Source organism: Centrocercus urophasianus, unplaced genomic scaffold, assembly GCF_019232065.1.
Source record: "Centrocercus urophasianus isolate 14NV4802_14NV808 unplaced genomic scaffold, USGS_Curo_1.0 seq_43, whole genome shotgun sequence".
Classification (NCBI taxonomy): domain Eukaryota; kingdom Metazoa; phylum Chordata; class Aves; order Galliformes; family Phasianidae; genus Centrocercus; species Centrocercus urophasianus.
In genome coordinates, this window is record NW_024885011.1 from 2,507,478 (window position 1) to 2,526,149 (window position 18,672).

An 18,672-nucleotide genomic window follows, 5' to 3' on the forward strand; every position below is an offset into this window, starting at 1 on the left:
CGTGAGCGGCGGGGGCGGTGCTGCGGGGCTGGAAGCGGGGCGGTGCGGCGGAACGGACAGACGGACACGGGCGGATCGGTCCTCCCGTCCGCCGGTCACTCGTTTCCCTATCGGCAGCAGTTGGAAATGGTTTGAAGTTGAGGGAAATGGTTTTAAATTGAGGGAGGGCAGATTGAGGCTGGATGTCAGAGGGAAGTTCTTTGCTATGAGAGCGGTGAGGTGCTGGAACAGCTGCCCAGAGAGGCTGTGGTGCCCCGTCCATCCCTGGAGGTGTTCAAGGCCGGGTTGGATGGGGCCCTGGGCAGGTAGCGAGTGTGGAGGTTGGTGGCTCTGTGCGTGGCAGGGGGTTGGAGCTTCATCATCCTTGAGATCCCTTCCAACCCTGGCCCTTCTGTGATTAATCCATTCCACACAAGACTTAAGGCTCAGCAGACCCAAGGCCTGCCTGCAGCCCCATGCTTCCCTTGGCCCAACGCCACCCCCTGCTGCTTCCCTATCAACAGGGGCTCCAAACTGCACTGCTCCCCCCTCTCTTACAGCACTGATTCATCTGCCTCATGCATTCTGCACCGCAGCCCCTTCCCAGCCTGCACACACCTACAGTTAATGCTATACATTCTCATTTACCTCCTTTAATAGAAATGAAAGTCCAGTGGGGGCTGTTTTGCTTTTGAAACTCTTACAATGTTATTTCCTCTTTCAGGTCCCTTTTATTCTCTTTGGCTCAACCACAGACACAGAACTAAAACAAACAACCACAAAAGCAGCTGCACACTCACTAGTTTCCCTTTAAGATGAGGCACCACAAAGACACGCAGCGCTCACACAGAAGAGACAGGACTGCAGTTCTCAGGAAGCCCTTTATTAAGTCAAGGTATGAAAGGAGAAACTACTGTTATTCATCACGCTTCTCTTCTTGAGGTGGTTCATATTGAGCCAGCTGTGGATTTAAAGAGAGGAATTCAGTTAGATGTCACATCTTAAGAGACACAGGAGCTCCAGAGTTGTATTGGCTGCAGCACAAGTTAATGTCCCACAGGGGTAAGGGTGACCTCCCCTGGTAAAACCCTGCTACAGACATGTACCCAAGTTCCCCTCCTGCATTCAGCCTTTGGAAAGCCTTCATAGTAATGCATTAGCTTTCCCCCAGCCCTTCTTTTCAAAGCTCTTATGGAACCCACAAGCTATACAGTATCAGATCAAAACAAATGGGAAGCTTCATCTCATCATTCAGTCTCCCAAGATGCCTTATTTTACTTATTTTGTAAGAAGAAAAGTCTGTAGTTAGCAAAAACTGCATTCCAGAATACGAGTCCCTCACCAGAAGCTACATGCAGGTAAGCAAGGAATGAAATGCATTCCTCAGCCACAAGGCTGAACAATTTAACATCATCATCATTTATTCCAGTGAAAGTTAGCTGTATTCTAAGTGTCCAAGTTCTCTTCTTGTCACACACGGAAGTACTTAGGAATATTAAATAGACTTTTACTTTGGTTTTCAGTTTTTTATTTTCTTCCAACACGGCTTCATATTTTTCCTTCATCTCTGCTACTTCCAAGCGAAGTGCCTCCACTTCTGGACTCTCGGGAGCTGAAGCTCCCAAGTGATGCTTCAGAAAGCTGATATTTACATGTTAAGTATTTCCTCAGACAGAAAGACACTTGGTTTTAACATTTAATCATAAATTAGTGCTGCAATAAACATGACCGGCACAGCATTTAAATCACTCAAATTACTGCCATGCTTCTCATCCTACAGAAAGAAGCTGGAAAAATAAGAAAGCTTCCTAAATTTATTGTTGTATTCTACAGAAAGACATCAGTACATACAAGACAGCTACTCACATTTTTTCTACACCAACGTCTTTTTTGGTTAAAAATTATCAGTTTGTGTTCCAAACAGTGAAAGAATAACCAAACAGAGCAGGCTGCTTATAACAGCAAGAAACAATTCATAGGATAGAGGACAAAAAGGATACTCCAGTGCACTACTTGGTTTCTCTGGCTCTTCATATAAGGCTACTAACACTGCAAATATAAAATATTCAATTACAAGACATCCATGCGACTCTAGTTTTCAAAGCAACAGTCAGAATGCATAAAAGTTCTGTGCCATGCTTACAGCATGTTCTCCTGTTTAAGAAGATGCTCACCCACATCCTTCATAAGGACAGAGCTGTACAGGAGGAAATAGAGCACCCCACACTTCAACAGTTGAGCAGAAGGGATTTTTTTGACCTAACCACAGGGTTTGAGTACGGATGACAAAATAAGTGATGTAACACACACACACACCAGAGGCACGCACTTCCATACGTTTGCTTTCATAAATGCTGCTCAAGCACTACTTGCAGAGAGCTTAAGCGCCTTCCTCCCACTTTCAGCCACATGAATTTCACAGGCAAGCTGGTTTTAAGCTAAGCACTTAAGTTAGAAGCAAAACTCGGTTGCCACAGGGCTTGGAAGATTTATTTCGCTGTCACACTTTACACAGCAACACCTACAGGAAACCAAAGGGCCCCAACACACCAGGAAAGGCTCAGCACAGAGCCGTACAGCTGCTACACCCCACCAACAGTACAATTTATCAAGCAGGAATACCAACATCCTGCTGAAAAGTTCTCGAGAACACATACAGATAATTTAAAGGACCTCAGCAATAAAGAAATAAGCGTGCTGAGCTCGCAGCGTGCTTTTATTCCCTATCCCGATAAATACAGCCGCTTCCACAAAGACCCACGATCTCCCCAGCGTTAGCAGCCCCGCTCCCAGCAGCGCCGTCCCGTTGTTCTGTCCCAACGCCCAACTCCGGCAGCACCACGGCCCGGCCCTCAGGCCGCCTTACCCTTGGTGAGCGTATCCAGCACCCCCGACTTCTCCAGGTAGCGCCGAAACTGCTCCCGCTTCGAGTCCGCGGCCTGAAGGAGGACGCCCACACGGTCAGAGCGCCGACGCACCTCTGCCTACGGAGGCGGCTCGGCGGGGCGGAGCGGCCCCTCCCCAGCGCTGAGGAGAGCACCGGGATGCCCCGCCGCCCCTCGCGGGCCCGCAGCCCCTACCTTGTGGTGCGCCATCTACCCCGCAGCACCCGCACCGCCCGCACCGCCCGCGCCCGCCTCCTTTATGGCGCCCCGGCTTCCTACCGTTGCCATAGCGATGCAACCGGAAGTCCCGCCTTCTGCCTCGTTCTCGGCTCGGCCGCTGATTGGCCGAGCCTCGTGGAGCCTTCCGGTCGCTGAAGGTCTGCGCCTGCGCAATGCCTTCAAGTGTCGGTGTGGGCAGCGTAGTTGATGTGGCCATCAAAAACCGCCCACCTGAGAGCCCCGCGGCTGCCAGTCGGGGTCCTTTCTAACCTCGAGCGGGCAGAAGCGCACTGCGTGCCACACGCGAGCCCCTCAGCACCGTCTTTCTGCTCTTTAGCCTATGCAGCGAATGCGTGTTTTACTATTGAGGTGTCGAATGGCAAAATGTGGCTCGCAGACCCTGCAGGGAGTGCAGGGGTTAAATGGCAGAATGAGCAAAATGGCACTGGTGTGTGTCCGTGGTGTCAAACCCCACAGCGCCCACGGTTACCCACAGCTGTAACTGAATACACACAGAATGAGAACAGAGAGAAAAACAACAGCTGCTGGAGAAACACCTACAGAGAATGATTTTAATGACTCCAACACTTGATGTGGATGCGGTCAAATGGCTGCAAGCGAAAGCATCGTGCTGGTTTCCTGGTTCTAAGAATGTTATTTATTGTTAATTATTTTCTCTCAGGTATCTCAGTGCCTTTTTTTTTTCACCTAATTTCATTTACTAGTTTTCATAAAATACATTTATAGACTGGAATTTTGTCTTCTACTTTTAGCCGGCTTACATATCGCCAGCTATAATTTTAATCCTGACTTCTCATGTGTGGATTTGTATGTGGATTTATATGATGTACATTTTCCTTTGCAGCTGGAAGGTTAATGCAGAAGCTTGGCACAGAGGTTTAAGCCATCCCTCCGTTGCCAGCGAAGCAAGCAGATGGTTCAGATGTCATTTAGCTAAAAGCAAAAGGGCTGCACAACTTCTACCTTAACCTCTGCGGAAGGCTAAAACTGAACTAGAAAGCTGCTCGTGGCTGCTCTTGCTTCTATCACAAAGCCCGGCAGCTAGCCAAGCACACTGCTTGGGCAGCCATGCTATATCTGCAGGTCGGTGGGGGCCCGCCGGCTGCTCGCGCTGCTTGACAGCGATGGACGCCCAGATAAGGGCAGTGGCTGGGGGCTGCCGCAGCCCTGGCTCTGCTTGGAGCCCGTGCTGGCCTCCCCTGCCGAGTCGGGGGTGTCGGGGCGGCTGGGGTGCCGGGTGTCGGCTTTGGGGGGCAGTTGGCCTTGGCTCACGCTGAGGCTGCTCCGTCTCCTGCTGCTGCTTTTTGTGAGGGAATTGGTGGAGGATCCGACGCTTTCGGCCGCTGCGGAGCAGTTCCAGGAGGAGATGATTCCGTGCTGTCTTCTCAGGCTGGCAACGGGAAAAGGCTGCAGAGGGGGCTGCGACAGCATCTCAGCAAAGCTTCTTGAAGCGGTATCTGCATTCTGAGTACCAGCAAGGAAGTGTTTCTGATCAGCTTCTTTCTGGGAATTCCTCCTTTCAGTCCCAGGCCTGCCCAGCAAGCCTTCAGTGCAGTTTGTGCTAGCTTTCTGAGTCTGACCAGCTAAAGCATCTGTAGCTGGCTTTTTCTTCGGCAGTTTGTTGTCCTGATTGTGGTGGGTGTAATTGCCTCTATTTTCTGTGTGGTTATTTTGAATAGAGGGGAACGTGGGAGCAGAATTTAAGACCGGGTAGATGGCAGTGTCGGTTTGCTTTTCCATTAAAAAGGCATAACCGCTAAGTACAGAAGGGAGAGTTTTTTGAGGAGTTGCAGATATACCCAGAGAAGAGCGGGGTATCACAGAGTATTTCTTGGATTTGTTTGTGTAGAAATTGCCACGGTAATCCTTGTTTTCCTCCTGCCCACAGAGACCTATTTTAATTTTTCGGAATCCGAGGTGGATAATTTCTAAGACATTTAAAAGCAATGATACGGTCGCTATTGACTGCATGAATAGGATGAACACCGTCTTTTCTGTTGGCCGTGATACAAAGCAGTCGACTACGTTTGGACATGGATCTCTTTGACATTTGTAAAGGGGATCCAGGCGAAACCCGTAAAGCAGATATTGCCCAATCATGAAACCGACTTCCACTGCAGACCTAGTGAAAATGTGTATCACGTAAGTGCAGAGCAACGAACCTCGCAGGGGTGCTTTGTTCAGCTTTCTTTGGTCCAGCTGCCGGAGTTCCCTCTCCAGCCTTTTCCGATATTCTGTCATTTCTAGTTCAGTGCTTTCAAGTTCCACTCTCACCTGAGCTTTCTTCTTCTGTCTCTCTTTCTCTAAGGCTCTTAGTCTGTATAAGGCGTGACCCATATACACCAAAGAAGGAGAAGACACAAAGATAACTTGCAAGACCCAGTATCTTATGAGAGAGATGGGAAAGGCCTCATCATAGCACACGTTCCTACAGCCAGGTTGCTCAGTATTGCAAATAAATTCTGACTGTTCATCATTCCAGACGTCCTCGGTGGCCACTCCAAGGACAAGCATTCGGAACACGAAGAGGATGGTTAGCCAAATCTTGCCAATTATAGTGGAGTGAATGTGGACCTCCTCCAGAATGCCTCCAAGGAAATTCCAGTCTCCCATGGTTATTGTGCCATTTTAAGACTAGAACATATGAGAGAGCAAGCATCAGATATTGTAAAAGCTGAAGCCCTTCTTAAATTCATTACAAAAAAATGACACCATCACATGGTGTCAATTGCAGCATGACTCGTTGGCATTGTAGGCATTGTTATTTCTCAGCTAAAAGACAAAGAAGTGCATCCACCTGTCTCTAATTTATCATTAAAAGACACCCAAGACAAGGATGTGACTATGAGGTATGCAGCATCCCCTGTGCATCTGAATCAGTGGAAAATACAGTGCCTGCCTCACAGCAGCACTGGGCATCCAGGGATCTGCTTCTCCATCATCCAATAGATCCCACTGTGAGAGTGGGATGTTTATCTGTAGGATACCTGAGAAGGCAATGAGTTTTTATGATTTGCAGACAAACAGAGAAATACTTCCTGGCCCTCATTTTCAGTGTTGTGAGCAATGTGTTGCAGCTGAAGTGATGGTTCTGTCCTGTTAACTTTTTGCCATGAGATCTGGTTACACTTAGGATCTCATGAGGATCCTAAAACACAACAAAAAGGCAGTGATCGATTATTTTTAAGGATTTTTAAGCATAAAACTGAGAGCAAATAACTGCTTTCTCTTTGTGCATGACAGTGCTAAGCAAATAAACAAACCCCCATCGCCAGTCCAATTCCCTCTGCTTGATGACACCTCTGTCTGAAGTACAGAACAGTGTCCAAGAACCAAGAGCTGCTACCTTTGCCCACGAGCCTATGAAAAAAAGAATGACTTATGCAAAAAATTATCTGCTGGTTTCATAAACAGTTCTGTTTATAGATATAACATTACTTTGTTTGGAATTCAGTCACATTAAAAACAGCATGATCTGATTTTTTAGTACATAGGTCATTGAACACAAAGCTTTCCGTTCCGATGTAATTAATCTTGGCACTGTAAAACAAGAATATTAAGGAAGTAAATGGATGTTAAATCCTTGTGGCTACAATATTGCTGACTGCAGAGGAAATGTTACATTAAGACAGCTATTAAACATGAAAATACACTTTCAAACTGGCAAATAAGTGTCAGACATCATAAAAGAGAAACAAGTGAAAATAAACAGCACATTAGAAATAAAACATACCTTTCTTTACAGCAAATGTGTAAAATTAAGCTCTATGGTATCCAGTGACAACCCCTGACATCTTCCATCCGTGTGCGTTGGATTTCACATTACGAACAGTTCATGTCACCACCCGAGCAATTGGTGGAATGCAGGCTCTGCACACTTGGATTTATATTTGCTGGGGATGGAGGGAGGAGAAAATCAATGTGTTGGTCCGTCTGCTACAGCTCTGAGCACGACTCAACGGTGACCAAATTAATATTTATGGGGAGGGTGAAACCACATTCAAAGAAAGGCTAGAAATGAGAAATCCACAGCTTGAGCTTCCTACCAACCACGTTCCCTTTCATCCTCCAAAGGAAAGAGGTACATCTGCTGTGTCTGAGCTTCCCAGCACAGGCAGAGATAAGGCAGGGATGGCCGGGTCCATAGCAGTCCAACATGAGGCCAAGACGTGGCACTAGGCACTCCTTTAGGTTTCTCTGATCAGCGCCCTGCTCAAGTGCATCGCCACTACAAGTGTCCTGCATAGGATGAATGCACTTCCTCTACAACAGCCCCGAAGAGCCCATCGATACCTTTTAATTTCGGTCTGAGGATCAGTCAATAGGTCACGTCCGATTTCACAGCTCGGTGGCAGTGAGGGAAGCACTCGATTGCTCCGGCTGTGCCACCAGTGCTCTCTGGTAAGCACTTGCAGCAGCTCTGAGGCATCATCCTGCTGCTGCTTCAGAGGGATCTTCATCCATCCAGACGGTCTACAGATGCCTCCCAAACTTTGCAAAGATGCTGAAGCTCTGTTTGATAACCTCAGGTATTAGAGGAAGTGTTGGAAGTATCCAGTGACAACTTCATGCTAGTGATGCGCTGCTCTGTGCTTTAGTGCAGGTATTTTGCAGCTATAACTGATTACGTGGACTGGCACACCAATACTCAGCATTTAGCAGTGCCAGGACAGAGCACTGCTTTCTTTCAGGTCAAGATCATAGAATCATCTATGGGTTGCAAAGGAGCACAATGCTCATCCAGTTCCAACCCCCTGCTGTCTGCAGGTCACCAACCATCAGACCAGGCTGCCCAGAGCCACATCCAGCCTGGCCTTGAATGCCTCCAGGGATGGGGCATCCACAGCCTCCCTGGGCAACCTGTTCCACTCACTTTTACTGTAGTTGGTTTTGCTTTAAAATAACTCTATGTTTCACCTAACTACTCAATGGCGTTTTCTAAGCTCAGGGTCAAACTCCCTAAAATTCCTTTGATCAGGGGAACGTTCTCCCAAGACCTTTTCATTCCTACTCATCAGTACTGTGCGCTTCATGTGCAGAATTGATTTTTATTTCCTACTCAATTTGTCTGACCCACAACGACCAACTGGATAACCAGAGCACAGACATCAGCAATGTCCCATGGGCTGTCAGCATAGTGCAGACTCACTCGGATGCTTCTGTTTCCATGGTTACGTCAGGGTCACAAAGGATGAACTGCAATACCAATAAATTCAGACAATCATACTATTTCACATTGTCCATGACTGCAAAATGCAGCAGTACTGTGTTAGAAAGCAGATTGCAGAGTGCTGTATAGAGACACACTGCTGACATTCCACCATTCTCAGTGCTGGTGTATGGGATCAATTGGTATTGATGTCCATGCAAACCAGTAGATGCAGGCTGGTGGGTCTGCTTTCCTAAGCACTATTTCTGAGGATGGCCTGGCATTACTTAACCTGAAGGTTAAGGTGGTTTTTGGTCATTGGTTATTTTTAAGCTTAGGCAGTGTGCAGCATTTCTACTGGGGATGTTCTTTATTCCTGCACAAGTTCCTCACTCCCTTGCAAAAAGCTCCTTGCAAGGCAGCAGGGCACCCAATGTTCCACACTAAGCTGAGAGACAGCTCAGTAATGTTCACGACTTCCCAGCCTGGGAATTTTGTAGATTAAAGGTGGCAACATTTAGATGCCATTCCTACAGCCAAGAAATACCAACCTGACATGTCTCAGCATCTTCAAACAAAGAGAGGTTGGCACAGCACCAGTTGGCACAGAGCAGCAGCTGTGCTGGAGCCGGAGGGCAGCAGTTGTGGCTCTGCAGCTGCCCTGCACTGCTCTGGGGTTCTGTGCTTTGCCCCATCGAGGCTGTGCACTGCTGCTGTGCAGGGGTGCAGAGCTCCTCCGGATCCCCCAGGTCTCAGTCCCCACCAGATCGCCCTTCAGACCCCAGGAAAGCAACAGAGCGAGTCTGGAAGCTACTACCACACAAACAAAGCAAGGGATGGGAAAAGCAGCACAGATTTACCAAAGGCAGCTCATATCTGAGCAAGTGGACAGTGTCCTGCAAGATAACATCTTCAGCCAAGGTGAGGGAGCAGTGCTTATCGTTCACCTGCATTGCAACACACTGCTCCCCACAGCCTTCCTGGAGACATACAGAGATGCAAGCAGAGCAGGGCTGGGAGAGGCCATGCAGACGTCCCATCTGCAGCTGCCCCTTGTGAGAGGTATGCAGCCCCACTGCTGCTGAGATGGAGTGGAGGAGACAGCTGTGGGGACCCTGGGACAAAGCACACAGGGCTCAGCAGTGACCAGGCTGCACCACATTGCCATGTGGTTTTATCTGTTTATTCAGATATTGGAATTAAATCAGTGAACTATTTCACGAATAAGATGGGATTAATTCTGAATTAAAAAGCACGAAGAGCAGCTCTTATTCTCCCTCCCTGGGGAGAGCAGTGCCAAGTGACAGTTTGCAAAGCACTTCCTTCCTCTCAGAGCATGCAGCTTTGGCCATGGCATCCCCCACTATGCCCTGAATCTCAGTCTTCTTTGAAGCTCAGCTTGTCCTTCACTTTCCGTGCCATGTATGCAGCTGTGAGCACAGAGCACGTCACAGTGAGGACACACAGGGCAGAGAAGTGGTGTGCCAGGTCACCCTGCAGCGTAGAGTAGATGTGCCGCCTGGACTCATAGTCCAGCACCACGGCCTCGATCTGTGCCAGAGTGCAAAGCACCAGGAAGACGTGAAAAATCTGATGGCTCTGCCCAAAAAAATAGCATTTCCCAGGGAGCAACTTCTCTGGGTAAGGATGGGAGAAAAAAAAGGCACCGATGAGGAAGAACAGCACCTGGCACTTGTGGTACAGCAGGGCCGGGTCCGTGTGCTCCGCAGGCGATGCGGTGCAGATGCGGTGCACAACAGGGCTGATGTCCAGCAGGTAGGCCAGGCCCGAGGGCACTTCCTGGCACAGCCGGCTCAGCAGCCATGCTGACTGATGGAAGTGGAACTTGGCGTAGCATGAGCCTGCACATGACAGCCAGGCCAGCAGTGCAGCTGTGGGCATGAAAAAGCCCTGGATTCTCTCATGCCAGCTGGGTTCGATGGCATAGTAGTAGTGCACCAACGCACTGCCATACTGGTAGATGGCCACCCCTACATAGTCCATGAAGAAGAAGCTGTAGTGCCAGAACTCAGACTTGGCCTGCAGGAGGTGAGCAAGCGTGCTGAACGTCAGGTAGGTGATGGATGCCGTGATGATGATGAGGAGCGGCTGGGCGTGCGGGTCCTGCCCAAAATCCACCCTCTGGGAGAGCTGCTGGAAGCGCAGCAGCAGGATCAGTGTTGCCACCAGGTGAGTCCACACATTGATGGCTTCGTTGTGTTGCTGGAAGAGCGTGGAGAAGTAATAGCTCCAGGTTTGGTGCACCGGGCGATAGCCGGTGTGGATATAAGGCTTCCAGAAAACCCTCGGCACCTCAGAGCTGCTGACAGTGGTGGGCAGTGGGGGAGCCAGCAGCTGGGGGACCTGGCGCACGTTGATGAAGAGGCGGCTGAGCTTCTCTGCCACCACCGCTGCCATGGCGCAGCCACACTGCAGCTCTCGTTGCTCGAAAGCACCTTGGGACAAAAAGACAGTTCTGCTGTGGGGTTTAGTAATAACTTTACCAAAGAGGCTGCCTGAATGCCTTTTTTTCCCCTCTCATATGTAAAATCCTTCATGACTGAAGAGTGGCCTCGTTACAGCTGACATAACAGATTCACTAAAAACAGCAATATGAAGGAATGGGAAGGGATGCTTCAGCAGTGCCACCGCTGTGCCCCATTCCATACAGGTGACACCATCTGGAAGAGCAGAGAGGTAATTAACCCCATACCAGTGCTCTGTAACACTGTAATTAACTCTCCAAGGCACAATGGCTCCTAGTGAAGTTCAGCTCACTCCCTTCCTGTAGTTTAGTTTCTAACAACTTCCCCCTCCAGCAACAGCCTCAACTTTCCCTTGCTGGTTGCCTGCAGCATCTGTGTTCCCAAGCTGCAAGGAGCAGCATCCTGCAAGCAGGCTGGCAGCTGCCCTGCAACACCGCTGAGACCACAAATAACTGCAACATCAGAAACAGGACACGTGAGTGAGAAGGTCTGAGTTCTCAGCATCGTTTTCCAGCTCCACATTTTCCATGTGGCTTCACACAAAGACAGTGCAGCCTGAGTAAGTTTGTCCGGTTGCATCACTGATGTCCAGCAGCGTAATCTCAGTGAGCAAGCTTTCCATATTTACATTTTTGCAGCTGCTGTCCCTACTGAGATAAAGGCAGCCTCCCCAGCTTGTTTTGCCTTTTCACAGCAGCCTTAAGAACTGAACAGAATTTCCTCGAGTTGATCCCCCACCCCACTCTTTACCTGCTCTTGCTCAGACAAGTTGGGAAGAAACCAGCCCAGCTCTGGTGCTGCTTTAAGCCTCGGCTCCTGCCAAGTTCAGTCACTTCAAGTATGGCTCAGCCAGGAAAAGCTCTTCAAAGTTTGGAAATAGGAGGGGGAGGGAATGGGACTGGATTTAAAAACAAGCAACAACAGAATCAACAAACCCACCTCTAGAATTTCCTCATCAGAATGGAGCAGATAGGTCCAGAGCTCACGCCTGCCTGAAGCTGAGGGGCAGAAATGCAGATAAAATCAGCTGTTTACTGCTTGGCTTCCCTCTTAAATGCTCTTTCCCCACCTTGCCTGGTGTCTGAGGCACAGCACCAACAGCAGCCACTGGCACAGGGCGACCCTTGTCCTTGCTCGACCTCCCGTGACACGGGCAGGGCGCCCAGGGAAAGCCAACTTAGTGAACCTTCCATACTCACAGACCTGCTGATCTCAAACAGTCGCAGTGCTGCAGCAGCTTGTGCTGCTGACAAAAACAGAACTGCCTGGGTGAGGCTGATTTGACCGAATCTTTCCAAAACAAAGCCCTGGTGTCGCACGCAGAGCTCGTCCTGTGCCTGCACATGGGAAGGTGGCTCAGCTCCGGCTTCAGCCCCTGACGGTTCTGCTGCAAAAAGCCCTTGGAAGGAACGCTGGGGTGAGGCCAAGGGAAACGCATGCCCAGAGCAGCCCAGCACGGGGCAGGAAAGGCACCGCAGCATGGCATAGGCTCTCCGCAACTTGTCGGAGCAGGACTTAATCTGCAAAGCTCTTCCTAGCTGCAAAACCTGAAGCAACGTTCGGTATGAGCAGATCAAGCTCTGCACGGTACCAGCAATCATTAACCCGACTTGATCTCGGAACAACAGCCTCCACACAACCGTGAGATGTCAGCAACTCTGCCTTTAACGCCTGTTATTCCCTGCGGAGCTTTCTTCTCCCCAGCAGCACCCGCCCACTCTCTGGATGGGATTCAGCCTCAGCCCTTCTCCGCCGCACGGACGGCGCTCAGCATCCCGCAGCACAACGCTCCGCTGCCGGTCCCGCCCAGCTCAGCTCCTCACGACCCCCCTCGGAGCTCCATCCCAACCCCGGACGGTCCCTTCCCCATCCCAGCCCCCCGCCCTCACCTGCGGACCTCTTCTCGGAGCACCGATTCCGACGGAGCCTCCGTCAGCGGCCGCCCCGGCGCCGGATCCGCTCCGCCCCGTCGGGAAACGCCGCCGCCCTGCGTGGTGCGGAGGGGGCAGCGGGAGAGCAGCGCTCGGCCTCCGCCTATCGGAAAGCCTCGTTTGTATTATTCCCTCTTTTATGTCATTATTCCTCTTCCTTACTCCTATCACCCTTGCAGCCCAAATAAGGCTTCATCGTTTTTGTAACTCGCTACTGAATCAAAGACTAGCGAGTTAGGCAGCTATGAGCTCGTGTAGTCATTTTTAAGCAGCTTTTTCACTTTCCTGCCTGAGCACAATGGCTGTTCTCCTCCTCCTTCCTCAGTACTCACCTCCCCGAGCTTCACTCCCACCTCCCAACTCCTCTCTAAGGAGTTCAGCTCCGTTTATGCTCACAGCAGAAGCCATGGAAAGAACTAAGATGAAGGAACAGAAGGGCCCAAGTTTGCATCTGACAGCTTTTGGCAAGTCAGAAACTCGTGTTTTAAAAGCCTTTGTGTTCTTAGTGCCAGTTGGGTTCTGGCAGCGCTGTCATCCTTCTCTCCTCCCCCAAAAAGAAGGGGGGGTTTCCAGCATTAGGGATACTTGGGTTTTGCTCAGGCAGCAGATGAACCCATTCAACTGAAGAGCTGATTTATTTTTTTCCATTGCTACTGAAGTATGATCTTAAATAAAGGAAGTGATTCAGTGATGACTTAAGCCTCTACAAGGCAGTAGAAAGACACTCACAGCTTTGAGCCCATCTCCACAATGAGCACATTGCTCACTCCTCTTCACCTCTGCAGGTGGATTCTCACACCAATTTCCATACTCTCTGCTTACATGGCAGTAACACGCACCTCCAGCCCCATAAATCACACTGTACCCCACTGCAGCTGGCTGGGTGCTCACAGGCAGACACAGCTCATTTTAAATTGTCATGTATGTGACACCAGCATTGAAGAATCCTTCACATGGGATCTCAGCCATCCCACCTACCACTGTTGGCTTTATGTCACTGTATTGGCCAACTTTTCCTTCTGTTTCAACAGAAGCCTTACCCCACATCCTCCTCCCCTTTCCATTTTTGCTATTTAAGTACAAGTTCAATACAATCAAAAGCAATAAGCATGAAATATGAAAGCTCCCTAAACATTTCCTCATTAGCAAGCCCCAGAGGTAAACGATCCAGAACTCAATAATACCCACTGAATAAAAGAAATCCTCACCTCGTTTTCCATCCTCCAAATATCAAACTGTCACCAGGTTGGTGCCAGATGATCCAGGCATGAATTAAACCCAAGCAAACACAGCAGCAAACCCCAAAAATCAAGGACACAGGTGGGGGAAGGCAGGATGGGACAGGCCTCAGAGCAGAGCCTCTCTGTGCCTGACAGAAGCTGCAGAACACTGAGCTTCCCTGCTCTGAGGGAAGGAACCACGAAAGCCAACTCCTTCAGATCAGGGCACTGTTCATAATGAAAAGGGGGGTGGCTATTAACTCACCCTAATTGCAATCTTGTCTTTACTGAGAGCAGCATGAGTTCTTGTGGGTGTGCCAGACAATAATCTTAAAGTAGTTTTTTGTTTTTTAAAAAAGCACCTGCACAATGCAGACACTCTCCTCCTGAAAAGCATCTTTACTCACAGCACAAGTACAGTTGCATCTGCTTCACTGCCCAGAGAAACAAACACAGCACGTGTTCCCGTGGCAGGAGCTATCTTCAGACTCACCCTGCAGCAGTTTACTCCAACACATCTGCAGCAGGCATCAAATCGAAAACAATCTCTAACAGCACTCTGCTGGGGGAGGCACATGATGCCAACACAGAACGGTTTGGCTTTCAAAGCTCTGTGATGCTGCAGGAAGTGGTACACAAGTCCCAATTCAACAGCACAAGTTACCATCCAGAAACCCCTCCCAAAAAAACAGAAGGGTCAGATCAGAGTCATGTGGCCACAAAGACGTGTTTGTTGAAGCATCAGCATCTGAAGGGAGGTGGTTCTGAAGCATTTCAACAAAAACACAACAGCTGACAACTGCTGAGGTGTCAAAACAAAGCTCTTATTGTAAAACTGAGACAATGAAAGCGCTCTAGGGAAGAGCCAGTTATGCAGCATGCCCATGGATGTAAGGAAAAGTGCTGTTACAGAGCTTTCAATGCAGTGCTGGGTAAGGATGCCTGCTGGAGGCCTCAGCCAACTGTTTATGTCATTTACAGAAATCATTCTCATGATAACAGCACTGTGCAGCTTTATTTAGTCACTCAGTTACAGCAGTATTTTAAAAGACTGGGACAGTCAGATTTTTGAAGTGTAACAGGTATTCAGCATGGAACAGTATACTACATATTCCTTTCACAAATGTCTTACAGAGCTGATACAGTACTAGCCATCAATCCAGCAGCAAGCGCTCTGGAGTAGAAAAGGATGCAACAAGATAGCTACACTGGAAAGACAACTTTAGAAAAAGTGAAACATGTAAGGTCTCCCCTCTAGTCCCCAAAGAAAGCATACAGTTTGGATCTAACTTTACAGTTCTACATCAGTTTCTAGAAACTTAAAAGAACAAAACCAAAAAGCAAAACCACTGGCCAGTACAGTCTTTGGATATTTAGAGGAGGGGGAGAATGTCAGTTTCCAGAATGAAGTCAGTTGGTTTCGGCCTCACCAGGGTCTTTGCCTTCTTTGTTCTTTCGAACCTCTTCAATATGCTTGTCCTGAAAGACACAAGCAGGGACACATCAGCCCCCCAGGCCCAGAGGCAGGGCACACAGCAAAGCAAACCCCAGCTTGCTTCCCACTCCTCAGCTCACAGCAGGTTCCCAATGGGGGTTACTAAAGAAGGCTACAGAATGAAGCTTCCTGAGAGCAAGCAGCCCAGTCTCACCCCATCAACCCACAAGGATGATTTCTTGTGGGGTGATGGAGCATTTCTACCAACCCTTTTGTGGATTTAATGATCTTATTTTAAAATTAGAAGCTCCACAGAACACTGAAGGACATCTGTCTGCTCCCTCACCTGGCTCTTCCTATCTTTATTCATACATTCCCTCCCATACAGAACCAGGACTCTACACTCACCTTCTCCCTCAAGCGTTCCAGTTTGGCAGCCATTTGTGCCTCACGGTTCTCTTTGTTAGCTTCCATTTTGTGGGTCAGCTTCTCCTCTGCCATTTTGCTGAAGTTGTTGTTCTCTTCAATTGCTTTCTGAAGCACTTCTTTTTCATGCTCCCGTTTCTCAGCTAGCTGCTTCAAGACTTCTGCTTCATGAGACTACAAACAGACCACGCACGTTTTCAACACAGAAACGGATGAATGAGGACAACTACAATCCTGTTGCTTGCAATTCCTAAGAAGAGATTTCTCTGCTATTTTCCCCACAACGAAATAACTTCCTGATGCAATACAAAGCTCCCTAGTACTTTCTCCACCCCCATAGCCTACATTTCATCACTACAAACCACACAGGAAAGCAAATTTCTATCATAACTGAAGCCTTGACATCGGGATACTTCCCAGAACAAACAGTACGGGTAGGTCTTCATTTCAGCAGACACAGCTGTTCTTCTCAGTAGTGTTTGGTATGATGTTATGCTTTGATTTCAGCGTCAATAACATACCAATGCTTCTAGGTGTTGCTAAGCAGGGCTACAGAGAACCAAGAACATTTCAGTTTTCTCAGCTTCTCCTACTGCCTTGCCAGCAATGGGGCTGGGGGAGGCACAAGGGGCTGGGAGGGGACAAAACCAGGCCAGTTGACCTAAACTGGCCAAAGAATGGCTACTCCACACCGCGTGACATCATGCAGAAAGTAAATTTAAAGAAGGGGAAGTTCATCAGTCAGTGGGTGGTGAGCAACTGCTTGTATGTGACTTGTCCTATTTCTACATACACACGTATAAATAATGATCAGAACTGTAAGCCTTTTTCCCCTCTTCCTTTTCTCATATCTTAAATTATTATTATTATTATATTTTTTTAGCCTCAGCTTGAGCTCTATTTCTTTTTTTTTTTAATCCAATTCTCTCTCCTATCCCACTGGGAAGGGAGGGAATGAGCAAATGACTGCATGGTGCTCAGCTGCCTGCCAGGCTAAACCACAGCAGGATATTTGATGCTAACACCTATAGAACTCTCCTACAACCCTCCTGCTTCTCAATATGGTGGGTTACTGTGATTCTGGTTGCACAGGAGACTGCAACCTACTTAGTAAGCCTCTGCACTGCTAAGGGCTCCAAACCACATCTGAACAGCAGGAACTTACCTCAAGTACTTTACTCACAAGGATTCTAGTTGCAGGTTCATCACCAGATATTGTAGAACAAAATGAATCCTTCAGTTAAGTCTGTACTATTAAGAAAAGCTTCTTTCTTGAAACAGCCTCCCTTCCCAGCTAAATATCTCCCTGCTTTTCAAGTGATCATTCAAAACCATTTTGGGAATAAAGCTTTGTAAGAACAAACCTGAGTTCCTAACAAAGCCAAATTAACATCCACAATGTAATACCAGAAATAAGCTGCTCACCACTCATCTTAAGAAAGAAATTGTATTTAAGAAAATCCCACTGCTTGCAGATCTCGCTCCAATCTGTCGTTTCAAACGTACCTTGCGTCTCTCTTCTGCTGCTTCCAGTTTCTTCTGAATTTCTTCCAATGACAGATCCTTCTTTTTTGGAGGAGAAAGAGGAAATTCTGGGGCTGCCTCTTTTGAGCGGGGACCAAGGATCAGCTCAAACGCCTGCCCAGAGGCACGCTTTTCCAGTTCTTTCACTTGGATATCTAGGAACACACAACAACAACAACAACAACCCTCAGTGGTGTTTTAAGCCAGGAAACTGACTTGGCTAACATGAGCAAGCCTTCAGTAATTCAATGCCACCAAGCTGTCTTAAAGGAGACAGCTGCATCTGAGCCAATAGCTGTGCTTTAAGCAACAGCACCACTATTATGAAAAAAGAAAAAAGGCAGTGGACAATTTTGTCTGCTGTTCTTCCTGGATACTGCATCCTAAAGCACCTGATGCTACTGCAGCCTGAGGTATCCAGAGTCACAAAAACAAGCGTGGCAGGAATACAAATTGGGGAGAAAAATAAAAGTGCCTTCCTTTCAGTGAGAAGTCTGAGGCACCGTTTTTATTCGTTAAAAGCCAGGAGAGCCAAGAACTGACAACAGCTCCCACGGAAACACACGAGGCAGCATTCTGCTCTTTGAAGACCTCTGAGCAGACACCTCAGCCCCGCGCAGTTTCCTTTTTGATCACCAAGCTGCCTGCATGACAGCTCTGCTGGCTGAGCAGATGGCACACAGATGAACTGCATCCTATCTGCTAACAGCATGTGATGGCTCCGGGTGCTGCTTTAGCAGCTTCTCCACAGCAAGCCTAGCGATGGGAGAGAAGCACGGCAAAAAACAGTTAATTATAAATTTGGTGCAGCTCGATTAGAGAATAGTAAAGTGAGTAGGAAGCAAGTAGACAAGAACAATGCAAAAGAGCATCGAGCATATCGTGCTCCATACCAGAAGTAGCCATGACCGAGGCAATCCGCCTGCAGGAGCCAACAGGAGACCTTCAAGCAGATAAAGTGCTGGAAAACAAAGAAACACGCGTCTGAATCGCTCGCGGTTTCTGGACGCGTTTGGGATCTGACTGCATTCGCCGAGCAGCAGACAGACGGCCGGGTCGCAACACGGTGTTTTTTTCCCCTTTGTTTGAATTCACGTCCATTAAAACACTTAAAGCCAGCAATGTCAGCGCTCCCCTTCCCCTTCCCCTCCCCTCCCCTCCGCAGCACCGAACGGGCGGACCCGACCCCAACCCCGACCCCCCCACGTTGCATTGCCCCGCTCCGCCCTCCGCCAGCCAATCAGCGCCGCGCGTCGACGCGGAAGCCCCGCCCCTCCCAACCGCACCGAATTCAAACGGCCGAGCGAGACGGCGCGCGCGCGCAGGCGGGCGGGCGGGCGCGCGGGGGGCTCCGAGGGGGCGGAGCCAACGGCAACATCCGGGCTCCGTCCGACGGG

The 18,672-nt window shown here is 48.9% G+C and overlaps 4 protein-coding genes across 8 annotated transcripts in view; all 4 read right to left on the reverse strand.

Annotated features, from left to right (window-relative positions):
- Positions 1-841: 841 nt before the first annotated feature.
- LOC122168556 (MYC binding protein) lies at positions 842-3,186 on the reverse strand. Of its 2 annotated transcripts, none has more exons than XM_042834018.1 (5): positions 3,144-3,186; positions 2,846-2,918; positions 1,980-2,028; positions 1,491-1,620; positions 842-940 (listed from the first exon to the last, which is right to left on the reverse strand). In XM_042834018.1, exons 1-5 carry the CDS (start codon positions 3,150-3,152, stop codon positions 896-898), a joined length of 306 nt encoding a protein of 101 aa, XP_042689952.1. In that variant the 5' UTR covers positions 3,153-3,186; the 3' UTR covers positions 842-895. The 2 variants fall into 2 exon arrangements, with proteins under 2 accessions (XP_042689952.1, XP_042689951.1); XM_042834017.1 differs by lacking the exon at positions 3,144-3,186 and adding an exon at positions 3,060-3,110.
- A 533-nt stretch (positions 3,187-3,719) lies between these two features.
- On the reverse strand, positions 3,720-7,853 carry GJA9 (gap junction protein alpha 9). The gene is made up of 2 exons (XM_042833980.1): positions 6,838-7,853; positions 3,720-5,738 (listed from the first exon to the last, which is right to left on the reverse strand). The coding sequence occupies exon 2, from the start codon at positions 5,715-5,717 to the stop codon at positions 4,176-4,178; it is 1,542 nt and encodes a 513-aa protein (XP_042689914.1). The 5' UTR covers positions 5,718-5,738; positions 6,838-7,853; the 3' UTR covers positions 3,720-4,175.
- Positions 7,854-9,420: 1,567 nt separating this feature from the next.
- PAQR7 (progestin and adipoQ receptor family member 7) lies at positions 9,421-12,713 on the reverse strand. 4 transcript variants are annotated; one of them, XM_042833972.1, is made up of 3 exons: positions 12,629-12,713; positions 11,679-11,737; positions 9,421-10,709 (listed from the first exon to the last, which is right to left on the reverse strand). In XM_042833972.1, the coding sequence occupies exon 3, from the start codon at positions 10,669-10,671 to the stop codon at positions 9,631-9,633; it is 1,041 nt and encodes a 346-aa protein (XP_042689906.1). In that variant the 5' UTR covers positions 10,672-10,709; positions 11,679-11,737; positions 12,629-12,713; the 3' UTR covers positions 9,421-9,630. The 4 variants fall into 4 exon arrangements, with proteins under 4 accessions (XP_042689906.1, XP_042689907.1, XP_042689908.1 ...); XM_042833973.1 differs by having other exon boundaries at positions 12,637-12,702; XM_042833974.1 differs by lacking the exon at positions 11,679-11,737 and adding an exon at positions 11,490-11,600 and having other exon boundaries at positions 12,629-12,700.
- A 2,173-nt stretch (positions 12,714-14,886) lies between these two features.
- The window catches only part of STMN1 (stathmin 1), a 4,422-nt gene continuing 636 nt past the window's right edge, over positions 14,887-18,672 (reverse strand). Inside the window, exons 2-5 of the mRNA XM_042833997.1 lie at positions 18,169-18,236; positions 17,258-17,430; positions 15,734-15,925; positions 14,887-15,369 (exon numbers count right to left, since the gene is read on the reverse strand). Coding sequence (XP_042689931.1) covers positions 15,301-15,369; positions 15,734-15,925; positions 17,258-17,430; positions 18,169-18,181 — 447 coding nt within the window. The 5' untranslated portion in view covers positions 18,182-18,236 and the 3' untranslated portion in view covers positions 14,887-15,300. The remainder of the gene's footprint in view (positions 15,370-15,733; positions 15,926-17,257; positions 17,431-18,168; positions 18,237-18,672) is intronic.